The 11,878-nt window shown below is 39.1% G+C and overlaps 1 protein-coding gene across 1 annotated transcript in view; it reads left to right on the top strand.

The window, feature by feature from the left end:
• The first annotated feature begins 1,200 nt into the window (after positions 1 to 1,200).
• GLT8D2 (glycosyltransferase 8 domain containing 2) overlaps positions 1,201 to 11,878 on the top strand; it is a 16,296-nt gene continuing 5,618 nt past the window's right edge. Inside the window, exons 1-6 of the mRNA XM_049821872.1 lie at positions 1,201 to 1,547; positions 3,518 to 3,562; positions 4,984 to 5,079; positions 6,292 to 6,460; positions 8,089 to 8,206; positions 10,244 to 10,328. Coding sequence (XP_049677829.1) covers positions 3,544 to 3,562; positions 4,984 to 5,079; positions 6,292 to 6,460; positions 8,089 to 8,206; positions 10,244 to 10,328 — 487 coding nt within the window. The 5' untranslated portion in view covers positions 1,201 to 1,547; positions 3,518 to 3,543. The remainder of the gene's footprint in view (positions 1,548 to 3,517; positions 3,563 to 4,983; positions 5,080 to 6,291; positions 6,461 to 8,088; positions 8,207 to 10,243; positions 10,329 to 11,878) is intronic.

The following is an 11,878-nucleotide window of genomic DNA, read 5'->3' as shown; positions in this document are numbered from 1 at the left end:
AACAGCGGATGATCTGAGTAAACCCTAAGACCTCATTCTGCAGGACAGAAGCTGCTCCCTTTCCTGTGTGAGGGGGGTGTCAAGTGAGAAAATAAACGTGTGAGGCCGAGGGAAATCCAGAGAAGGTGTTGCTGGGTTGCCAGTAATCCAGGGGTTGCTGCTAGGTGAAGCAGATGGTCCCAATGCTGCAAGCTCATACAGCTGTGTGCTGCTTAGGTCTGTTCAGGATGTGCATCTAAATGGAAGGGAGACGAAAAAAAGCACGGGTGGATTTTGATGAACACGACTTTAATACAGCTTAAAAAAAATAGTACGGAAAAAGTAGTATAGTTGTGGCCATCTACATGAAGCACATCATCTATAGCTCTTCATTTCTTTTTCCTTCAAGCAGCTCTGCAAAAGGTGGGTTTCTGTAGAAAATCAGACACAGATAATACAGTCGGCACGTTTGAGATGTACAGTTGAAACCCCACCTTTTCAGTTCCTGCAGATGGGTCAACAATCTTCATTTAAAACACTTGAGATTTTTAAACCTTGACTGAATTTATAAGTTTTGCACTCACTTATGCTGAAAATATGAAAAATAGTTTAGAATTGAAGATTAGTATTATTATTGTTACTCGTTTCAGTACTCATGCAAGTCTTGTGACAAAACAGTTGATAATTATCATGTAGAAGGGAGGGTCCTAGAGAACTTGAATAAAAGAAGTATCGTAGAAATAAAACTGCAAAAGCACTCCAGGAGAGCTTAGGAGGCAGAGCATCAACATGTGCTGGTTACCTTGAACAGCCGCTGGTTACCTTGATCTAAAGTCCCTTTGAATCTAAACCAAACCTGTAGATTCAGATTATCTTAACTGGTTAAAGATTTGGAAATGAGATGATTCATGTCAAAATGCATATTCAGAGTTGAATTCTGCAAGTTTCCCTTAGCTTCTGACTTGGGAAGAACTCTGCACACAGACACTGGAAAAACTTTTGGCTTTCAGTTTGACTTCGGCATGTTGTTGTTTGGCTCTTGCACACTGGTTATCTGTTCACATTTACCGTAAATAATGACTAGAAACCTAACCTGCAACTAGGCTGTTGAAGTAACTTCTGGAAGGGTTTGCCTCCTTCTCTTTCCCCCACCCCCTTAAGACTTTTTGTCTTACGGGATTTGTTTGCAATCTGCTAGCTAAAGCTCTGAGGCAAGTTTGCCAGATCTGGGGCTGCATCATCGTTCTGCACATCTGGAAGTGGTTTATGGGCTCTCATTCCTCCAGTGCGGCGTCTGGACTCTGTGCTATTCCTCAGCAGCAGAGAAAGAAAAGAAAAGAAAACCAGCACAACTCCAAAGTAAACTTTGAAGAGTTTGAAAAAGGAATTGAATCTTAAAACTGTTACTGTGCCCTGTAAGGCCCTTGTGCGGGGGACTTCAAAGGAGGATGATGGTCAAGGAAGCTTTGGCAAGAGTGCTTACAGCTGTGGGCTATCTAGGATCTGAGTAAATAGCTCTACAGCTCTTCAGGAGAGAGGAGTCCCGAATACTGTGCTGCTTGGAAGAGGTAAAAAGACTAATTAAGCAGGAAATATCTGAGCAGTAATGTCACTGTTTCTGAGCTTTCCCTTCTGCAGCCCCTCATTTTGTTACAGCATTTGGCAACTGAGTTAGGGAGTGCCAGGTTCCAGGAACTAATGTCTACAGTCAGGAAAAATTGAGTAAATATTTGTAGGGGAACAAATATTCCTCTCTTTCCTTAAAAATCAGTGGGTAATCAACCTGAGTTTCTGAGGCTTAGGAATGCTGTAGTTTTAGAACTCAAACTTGTATGAGAGTCTGTCTGATTTTGGATTTTAAAGTTTAAAATGTGGTTCAGTTTACGCTGATTTAATAATTTCTGAAGATATCATGAAGCTGTGGCTATCCGACTTCATCTTGCAGTGACCATCAGTATTGTTTGTGACTATAATTACAAATGATAATTAAAATATAGTAGTCAGCTCTATGGGAATCAGTGGAAGACTGTGATTTGCTGAAGTGGGGTTAGAAAGTTACTCCAAGAGTGTAGGGAGTTCTGTTTTCTCTCTGCTTACCTAAATGAGTAAACTTTTTAAATGGATAAGAAGACAATACTTATGCGTAATGCGTGAGAGAAGGGCTTTCTCAGCAGTGGCTTTTTTTTGAACGATAAGCTTGATTTCCTCTCTGTATAAATTAATGCCACATGAAGAGAGCGGGCTGCTGGAATGTAGATAAGTACTGTGGATGCAAAAGGACTTACAGAAGTACTCCTCTCTTCACTTTGATTTAGCTGTCTGTTGGGACCTAAATACATGCGAATGTAAGTGGTTGTAAACAAAGCCACATCTTAGCTTTTTAAAATATTTTTATTGTCTTTTAACTTGTTAGTCGAAGCAGAGACTAATTTAGGATGCCGCCTGAACTTGAGCAGTAACCAATGAGAGGCGGTCAGTTTTGTGACTCAGGTTTCAAGAATTCTTGCTGTTCTGTCTGTCTTCTCAAGGAGTCAGAATAAACTTCATTTTTATGTGTGCATAGAAACCGTCATATATCCTTATCTATGCTGTAATGTGTCCATATCTGTATGTACGGAAACAGGAAAAATTTGTTTCTGTCCTACATGCAGCTACCATAGCATAAAGGTTAGATCACATAGTTGTATTTTCCCCTCCCCACCCCCTCCTGCCCCAACTTCTGGTGCTGTTTTTTACCTTTTTTTTTTTTTTTTTTGGTTTGGGTTTGTGTTTTTTTTTCATAAACAGTAGTTTTGGGTCCAGAATTCAAGCGAATGTTTTACTTCCCATAATGTATTTTAGCCATTATGTTCTGTCCTCTCAGGCGTAAATTCATGGCCACTCTTGGGCCTGATTTAGAAGTACAATTTTAGGGAAGGCTACCTCATTTTCTTCAGCATCATAAATAATGTGCTTAAATACAAGCCACATTGCACAGACTCCCTCCTTACTGTTGGACGAAGGACACTGCTGTTAGAAAATATTTTCACTATTGCTCTGAAATTTTCTGAGAGTCTGAAAGACACAGCTCCAGTGTAAGATTCCCATATGCTTGGGAACATACTACAGCAAGACATGAGTATTGGTGATTGTTATTATGTTTTAGGTGAAATAAGAGGTAAATGTAAATGTATTTACAAATTGCATCAGTGGGTGTTTTAATACTTCTTTGCACGTTACTTTAAAATGTGTTAAAAAAATCTTAGTTATTACTGATGTAGGTGATTGGATGGAATTTATTAAAATGCTGTTCTTTTCAACCTGTTAGTAGCTTAAATTAAAATATGCAATACTTGTAGCTGACAATATTAGTTATTTGTTCCAAAAAAGTTACTTACAAAGATAGAGTTCAGTTTTACTTTGACCAGGTCAACAGTAAAATTTGATGATGCAAAACCTTGTCCCTGCAATAACTAACTAGTATTCACTGCTGGTATTAATGATTTTTCTCTCTTTTTTTTTTATTTTTTATTTTTTAATTATTTTTATTTTACCACAGATCACAGTTCTCATCCAACAGGACACATGGCTCTTTTAAAGAAAAGTAAGAAAGACTAAAAACACTTTAAATACATATTTTTAAAAGAGGACAGAAATGTCAAAGACAAATTTATAGTTCTAGTTTTGCTAAATTATGCTTAACTTTAAGTATACAGATAAGCCTTTTCCTGTTAACTAAGTTAGATAAGTACAGCCATAAATCCCATTAATTTAAAATTACTGCTTTACTGCATGAGACTGGGGGGTCTGGAATTCCCCACTAAGAGTGCAGGTAGCTGCTGGTTTCACGTGGGTTGTGCCTGGAGCACTGAGCCTGGCTTTTTTACCGAACTCTGCATGTTAATGTTGTTCATATCTGCAATTGAGGCGTGGCCCCGAGAAACTTGGGGTTCTCATCAGCTGTCAGGGTCAGTGACTGAAAATGGACTAGTGTGTGCCTCCAGTTATGCATCCAAAATTTCTCTGAAGTCAATGGTCTGTTTCCTCGGCTGGTTTAAATTAGTGCAGGTTTGGTGATGTATGTTTATGAATTTCAGTTTATTCTCATGCCCAGTTCTGGCCAGTTGGCCCTTTTGATTGAAATAGTTAAAAATTTTGTTCCCTTTGCTCCTTTGTACACCTTAAATATCTTTTATGGTGGTGCAAAAGTAACAAAGTAGTCCTATACAAAGAACTCCCATCATCAAAATCACTGTTGGTGATGGCAGTGTATTACTTCCTTGTTATACTCGGTGAACAGTCCTGGTACCTGCTTATGGTTGGTTTATGTTGAGTAACTTAAACTTGTACAAGACAGTCTGGTAGGAACTGCAAATCGGAGTACATAGTAAGGTCTTTGCTGTTGCATGCTTTCTTTTGATTTTACTAATTAAAGTAACTGTGTCAAAATGTGTATGTATTTTCAAATATTTTGGAACATTTATGGTTTCTGTTGCATGCTGGGTTTGTTTTTCTAGTATTTTTAGACTTTTGCTCAAAACACCTGAAGGATCTGCACATTGAAATAGAAAAAAAGTTTCTCCTATGTTTGAATTTTTATCAGGAAAACGTGAGAGAAGGAAAGGGCTAGGTAAAAATAATTGACTCATGAAGTCCTGTGATGATAAACAGACAACAAACTAGCCAAGAAAAGGAAGTTCCAGGCTCCTGGTAAAATTCAGAAGTATGTGAATTTCCTAGTGTGGCTAATCCATATATATTGGGAGCTTAATGATTTAGTGAGCAAATTATCCATGAAAATCAGATAGTTGGAAATTACTGTAAGGGGGGAGAGATACTATTATGTTTTTAACATAAAAGTTTTAGCTTGATCAAATTACAAGAGAAAGGAGAATTTGATAAACACAGCAAATACAGGTTATGATATGTACTGGCTGCAAATTGGATTTTTTTTTTTTTTTTTTTAAAGGTACTTGGGAATTAGCTATTACACTGACTGTTAACAAATTCTCCCTTTTGTTTCAGTTAACCAGATCTTACTCTTACTTCTTGTCTTAACTGTGTGCGCCATTCTGTATAACAGGGTTCACCAAGTGCCGTCTGCATTAAAGAATGAAACAGGTAAATGACTTGTACTTCTGTATCATTTACATTCTTGTTTTATATTCCTTATCTCTTCATTTGAACAGTGCTTTTTGTCTTACTGAATCCTGTTTGGCCTGCAGTAGATGAGCGACTCACACTGTTGCATAAGGTCTGGGATGTGGAACTTTTTTGACTCTGAATTACTTGAATAAAATAGTAGGAGATTGATAGTAATGACTAAGAATTGTCATTCTGATTGAAATTTTTATCCAGATGTCACTGATGTAGATGGAAGCTGGGGTATATCCTTATTTGTGCTGAACATTATTGGAGTTGTCAAGTGATAATAAACTGTGATCACAACTTGCCGCTTTGGGAATGTTCTTGGCCTACCTATTAATTTCAGACACATCATCAAATCTTGACATAATTTACAGCAGAAGGTTTTGCTGGAATTTTTATAGTGACAGAAACCTGCTAGGGTTGATATAGTTGGACTGGTATTAAATGTTCATACTACTAGTTTTTTCAGTGTTCCCAAGGTAAACAAACTCTGTCTTGGTATAAACCATTTTTTTCAGTATATTTTTTGGGGGGTTGTTATGGGTTTAATGGTTATGTTTTAACCAGTGTAAATATATCCATGTAAGTTCTGTAAGTTAATGAGTGCTAGGGATAAAAATCTTCCTTAGCAGTAATATGAACTGATTCAGCATTGTTTAGATTTTTTTCCTTTTATCATTAGCAGCTTCCTGCTGGTGCAAAATTTTGCAGTCTTCCTTTCTAGCCTGTTTCCCAAAGAAGTGAAGCTCACGCAGTTGCACCATCTCTTCCACTTACCTCCTTCCTTTGATAATTTTGGGACCTATTGTTCAATTTGTACTGAATATAACTGAGAAGTAGAAGTCTCAAAGGTATTCAAACTTCTTCGGGTTTCATGTGAATAAGCAGCTACATGGAGGACAGGCTGAATTGTGCCCCTGCTGAGCAGAAGATGCCAAGAACTCTGTTATATATTCTGTTTGGAGGCATCCAACAGTCCAGTCAACCTGTACGTAGGTCTGGATTAGTGACAGCTCATGCTGTATGCCTCGCCAAGGGTGGATGTGTATAGGATGTGGTAAGGAAATGGTGTGATTGTGGTACGATTCCGCTGCTTATGGAACTACACAGTCATTCCTATGACCCAGCTCTGATACAAAAAGATTCTTAATTTTCTGTTATAACGCATAGTTTTGTTTCTTATAGTTGATTTGGAGAGTCCTGAGCATATGGAGGAAGAAATCCCAGTCGTAATCTGCGCTGCTGCCGGCAGAATGGGTGCAGCTATAGCAGCAATCAGTAGCATCTACAGCAACACAGAGGCTAATGTCTTGTTCTACATAGTTGGACTGAAGACTACCATCCCGCATATTCGGTATATACCAGCCTTGTTTTGTTTCATGCTGTAGTTAGGACCAGGTTGTTGTTCTCCTTAGCATGCGCATAGATTGTGGAGGACTTTTCAGGGAAACGTTTCTCCCTTTTATTTAAGAAGTGCTATTGGTAGCAATCCCCAGGATTCTCTACACATAGGAAAAAGGACCATTTTGCCCTACACGAGGCATTGACTGATGTAAAGGGGTGTGAAATAGTCAGACTGTGCCCATACTTGTGCCTGTCTGCCTTTTGTAGATCTGCTGCAGAAGAGTCTGTAGTAAGGTGAGTATACATACATGCTTATTTGTCACAATCCCATTTTGTGGCACTGCACTTAACTCTCATCTGGCGCTGTGTCTTGAGCTTCAGAGTAGAAATACTTGCTGTTTAAAGCTCATATCAGCTACGAGGTTGTATTAAAGGTTATAAAGAGGCCCAAAAAGCTTGTAATGAAAGCATGTTTGCGTGTTAGAATTTACAAACATTGTCTAAAAGAGGAGGAATATGTGAATCCAAGTTAAAGCAGATTTCTTAGCAGTTCTCACCTCTGGCTACTGCACTTCTGTAGCCTGTGTACCCACAATTTGTGCCAAAGTGAAAAGATGTAATGAGTGAGGTTCCACAGGGAGTTTTTCCCATCCAGTTCATCAGTAACTTAGATAATAGAGTGGAGAATGTTCTTTATGAATCTGCAGTTGACATTGAGCTAGAAGAGAGGTGGCAGGTACATTGAGGACAAGAGCTGAAAACAAACTAATCGTGATGAATTGGAAAAAATGAATTGTAAAATGTGATCAAATTCAATAGAGGTAATGACAAGGTAATATAGGTGGGAATAGCTGATTGTATTGGCTCGGGGTGAAGCAGGAGTTTGGTAGCACTCATTTGGAAAACGACAGAATTATGACTGATAACTGACCACACTGATTCAAAAAAAAAAAAAAAAAAGGCCTCCATCATAGTGGATATACCTGTTGATATATATGACCACAGGAGATGTGAGGAAACTTTTTCTGATCTTGCAGAGATTATTAATGCATCAGAAAAAGTGTGGTGTTTAGTTTTAGGTGCCTTCAGGAAGGATTTAGAAGAGAGTTCAGAGGAGAAAAGAAGCAATGGTGCCAGGAAATCTGACAAAATAATGAAAAAAAATTAGTCTAAAGAAATTATAGTTAAGAGGTGATGTGGCAGTCATCTTGAAGGATGTAAAACTGTAAAAGGGAGAAAACTAACCTCTGCTTTAAAAGCACAGTAGATAGGATAAGAAAAAATGGTCTTTACAGCAAGAAAGCCTAGAAAAACAGCATTTAATGCTAGCGATGGTGAAAGATGGTTTGTGTACGCAACCTGTGGAGTCTCTGTTTTTGGCAGTGGTGTGGGTTGTTTGCTCTGTTGGGGGTTTCAGGTGTTGTTTTTTGTTTGTTTTGGTTTTTTTTTTCTTTTTTTAAGAACAGGTTAAACAAATGTCCTTGTGCAATAGCTGTAGACATAAGTGATTATGTCGTGGGATAGACTAGATGGAGTGAGCTTTCAAGGTCTCTTATTCTCCTATGAGTCTGTGAATTTAATAGTGAAAGTACTTGCCACACACTCAATATTTCATTTATCACTTCTTTTTTATCACAGAAAATGGATTGAAAATTCTAAACTGAAAGAAATAAAATTTAAGGTTGTGGAATTCAATCCTATGGTACTAAAAGGAAAAATCAGACAAGATGCATCACGTCCTGAGCTACTGCAGCCTGTGAGTAAATGAACACCGCATAGCAGATTTTCAGGGTTTCTAACACTTATCACAGGCTTTAAAATGTCCTAGATCTCTGTTCCATTACATGGCGGGGGCTGTAAGGCAGAGAAGCCACATCAGGTCGAAACACTACACCCTCACTCAAGAAGGAGAAGTGTACTATAACAAGCTCCTTGTGTCTTGTCTGTCTTGCTGGGACCTCGGTATTTGGTGGCAAGAACTTGGCGATTTGAATGTATTGTATCTTTAAGAATATATTCACAGTTTATTAGAGGGAAGATCTAATAGTGTTCTTTGTGCCTCCGTGATGCTGAGTTGGCTGCATTCTGCTTATGTCCAGGGTTAATTCAGAGGTTAATGACTAATCTAAATATTACTGGCTGTCAGAAAAGGCAAAGCAGATGTTAGAAATAATTAGGAAAGGAGTAAGGATCAAAATAGAGAACATCATTATGCCACAATACAAATACATAGTTTTCTGTCATTCTAAATACTATGTGCAATCTTTGTCCCCTTATCTGAAAAAGATGTAGCACCACTGGAAAATGTTCAAGTCTGTTCAGAATGATTATTCTTGCTGCCCTTCTCTAAGCCTTTGACATTTCTAATATATGGAAGAGATTTCATGCAAGGAATCAGTGGGTTAAAACTGTTCAGCCTGGAAATGTGACTTCTAGCATGAGAATAGTAGAGATCTACAGAACCGAGTGGCATGGAGGACTGGATGGGGGGTGGTTGCTCACTGTCTCTTCCAGTGCAAGAACAAATGGCCATTAGATTAAATCAGTAGAAGTCACCAAACGAACAAGAAATATTGCACATTTTTTATGCAGTGAATACTAAAGCTCTTGAGTTCCTTGCTGAAAGGTCTTATGAATGTAAAAATTTACAGGGATTCAGTAACAACTGAAGTTTATATTTAGACAGATCACATCTGGTTCAGGAAATGCCTTGAGCTGAAAATAGCTGAAAGCTAGAATACTTGGAGCAACTGTTCTGTATGCTTGCTCTATTCTTATCTTCACTGAGTGTCTGCTTAGGACCACTCTGAAGGAAAGTGTTGGGTAAAATGGTCTGAACCGGTATGGTTGTTCTTGGGTTCTCAGTCCCCTTTCCCTCTGCTGTGTTCTTTATTGCTATTGTAGAAGTTGTCATCCCATGTCTGTGCCACTAGTCAAATCGTTCCTATAGTGGAATGATGGCACTATTAAATTTGAAGTATTTTGTATGATGTGCGCTGTAAAAATGCATTAGGAAGAGCATTGCCAGCAGGTCCAGGAAGGTGATCCTTCCTCTTTACTCAGCACTGGTGAGGCTGCATCTGGAGTACTGTGTCCAGTTCTGAGCTCCCCAGTACATGAAGATACGGACTTATTGGGGCAAGTCCAACACAGGGCTGCAAAGATGATTAAGGGACTGGAGTGTCTTTTGTATGAGCAGAGGCTGAGAGAGCTGAGGCTGTTCAGCCTGGAGAAGAGAAGGCTCAAGAGGATATTACCAATGTGTATAAATACACAAGCGGAGGGACAAGAGGCAATGGGCACAAATTAAAATACATGGAATTTCCTCTGTGCATGAGATTTTTTTATTTTTTTTTTTTTTATGGTGAGGGTGGTCAGACACTGGAGCAGGTTGCCCAGAGAGGCTGTTGAGTCTCCATCTGTGGAGATACTCAAAACCCAACTGGGCCTGGTCCCCAACAGCCTGCTCCTGTGGACCCTGCTTGAGAAGAGGGGTTGGAGAAAATGATCTCAAAAGGCCCTTTCTAACCTAAATGATTATGTGATTATGTGAAGAAGCAACTGTTTTGGGCTGCTTGGTTAGGGCCATAGTAAATAAAATAGGGATAAAAAATAATGTATTCACGATATTAGTAAAGATACTAATAAAGCTAGGGGAGAGGAAGCAAGTGATCGCTGACTAGTGCTCAACGAACAGAGAAATTAAAACTGATTGTTAATAGAGACAGAAGCATGAGACTGCTACATTAAACAGCTTTACCATTTAGTCTTTACCTTTTTTTCTGTTTAATAGCTGAACTTCGTTCGATTTTATCTTCCTTTGCTTATCCAGAAACATGAGAAAGTAATATATTTGGATGATGATATCATTGTTCAAGGTAAGCTGTCATCCATAAAGCAATTTCCAGCAGAATTAAAATCAAAGTTATTGCAGCTTTTACAGTTGTTTGGAAATATGAGATGTAATGGAAACTGAGGCAGCTGCTAGGAGTGTTGCACTCAGGAAAACTTGTTTAATAAGTGGAAGAAGAGAGAAGAAAACAAAACAGAACAAGTGATGTAAAGGCAGTCACTTGCCAACTCTGGTGGGTAGACCAGTGACCCACCAGTTCTCAAGCAAAAGCTGGCTAACCCCCCAAGACCTCCTCCTTCCCATTTTTTTGCTGAGCATGACATTATATGGCAGTCAGTTCAGGTCATCTGGCCGGTTGTATTCCCTCCCAGCCTATTGCACACCCCCGATCTATTGACTGTGGGTGCAGAGTGAGGGCCTTGATGCTGTGCAAACACGGTTCAGCAAAAGCTAGAACATTAGTGCTATCAGTACCGTTTTGGTCAAAAATCTAAACCCCAGCACCATATGAACTGCTATGAAGAAAATTAACTCTATCTTAGCCAGGCCCAGAACACAGGGACAACAAAACCATTTTACCTATCCTTGTTAAATGTTAAAGGGATGTTCTGATGAAAATTTCATTTGGAAGGGACTGAGAATAACAAGTATAACTATAATAAACTTTTTGGCCTAAATTAATCTTTGCTGTAAGAACATTAAGATCAGTGACTTTACCCATGACAAAAGTATAATTTAATTCTCCACTGCTTCTCTGCACCTTTTTATGGTTTTGTTTCTTTAGTGGCAGATTTCAGAACATCTGTACTTAAAGGGGCCGCTATTAGGTGCTTTATAAAATACAATTAATCTCTCCTGCCTGTCTCATTTTAATTTGCAGTAGACTTTATATCACAGTTCTTCAACATATGTGTTTCCAGTGGTTATCTCTGCTTTTTGATTTTGTTGTTCTGTCTGTCATCAATGGGCAACAGCAATATTTAACTCTTTGAAAGGTTCTTAAAGTCTTCATTTACAATCCAGTTTCATGAGCATTTTAAGCTGAGCCCACCACTTCCCCTGCATCCCTCCTTGTACCTGCGCAGGCATTCACCAGAAGCATGATTACTTTCAGCCTGAATTAGTTCCCTGGCAGGAGTCAAGGCAGTGTGGCTAGGAGAAGAGGGAAGGTAGGACTTTCTCTTTCATTAGGGGTGTCAGCTTATGTCATCTGGTAGTGTTTCTGGAGCCACAGGATAAAGGTGCCGTTTCACATTACAGCTTATGGTAGGCTGCTGCTGACAAAAGTGGCCTCTCCTGTCCCCATGCAGCTCCTGTTACTTCTGTCGTATCTACAGTTGTGCAGCTGCAGATTAAGCTGGTTCAGCTGGCTGACCTGACAGAAGACTAGCAGTACAAAAAAACCCCCCAAAACCTAAACACCAACCTTTTTAAAAAAAAAAAAAATTGGGTTTTTTTTCCCCTTTGGTTTAGCCAGCCTATTTTGCTTACCCTTGGGCCACACAATCACAGGGCCCAGAAACGGGGAATAGGGATGGACTTGTGGGAGTGAGGCAGAGGGAAGGCAGGAAGGAG

Source organism: Accipiter gentilis, chromosome 18 (assembly GCF_929443795.1).
Source record: "Accipiter gentilis chromosome 18, bAccGen1.1, whole genome shotgun sequence".
Classification (NCBI taxonomy): Eukaryota; Metazoa; Chordata; class Aves; order Accipitriformes; family Accipitridae; genus Astur; species Astur gentilis.
Note: the sequence above shows the minus strand (reverse complement) of the source record. Positions and strands in the feature narration are given on the sequence as shown.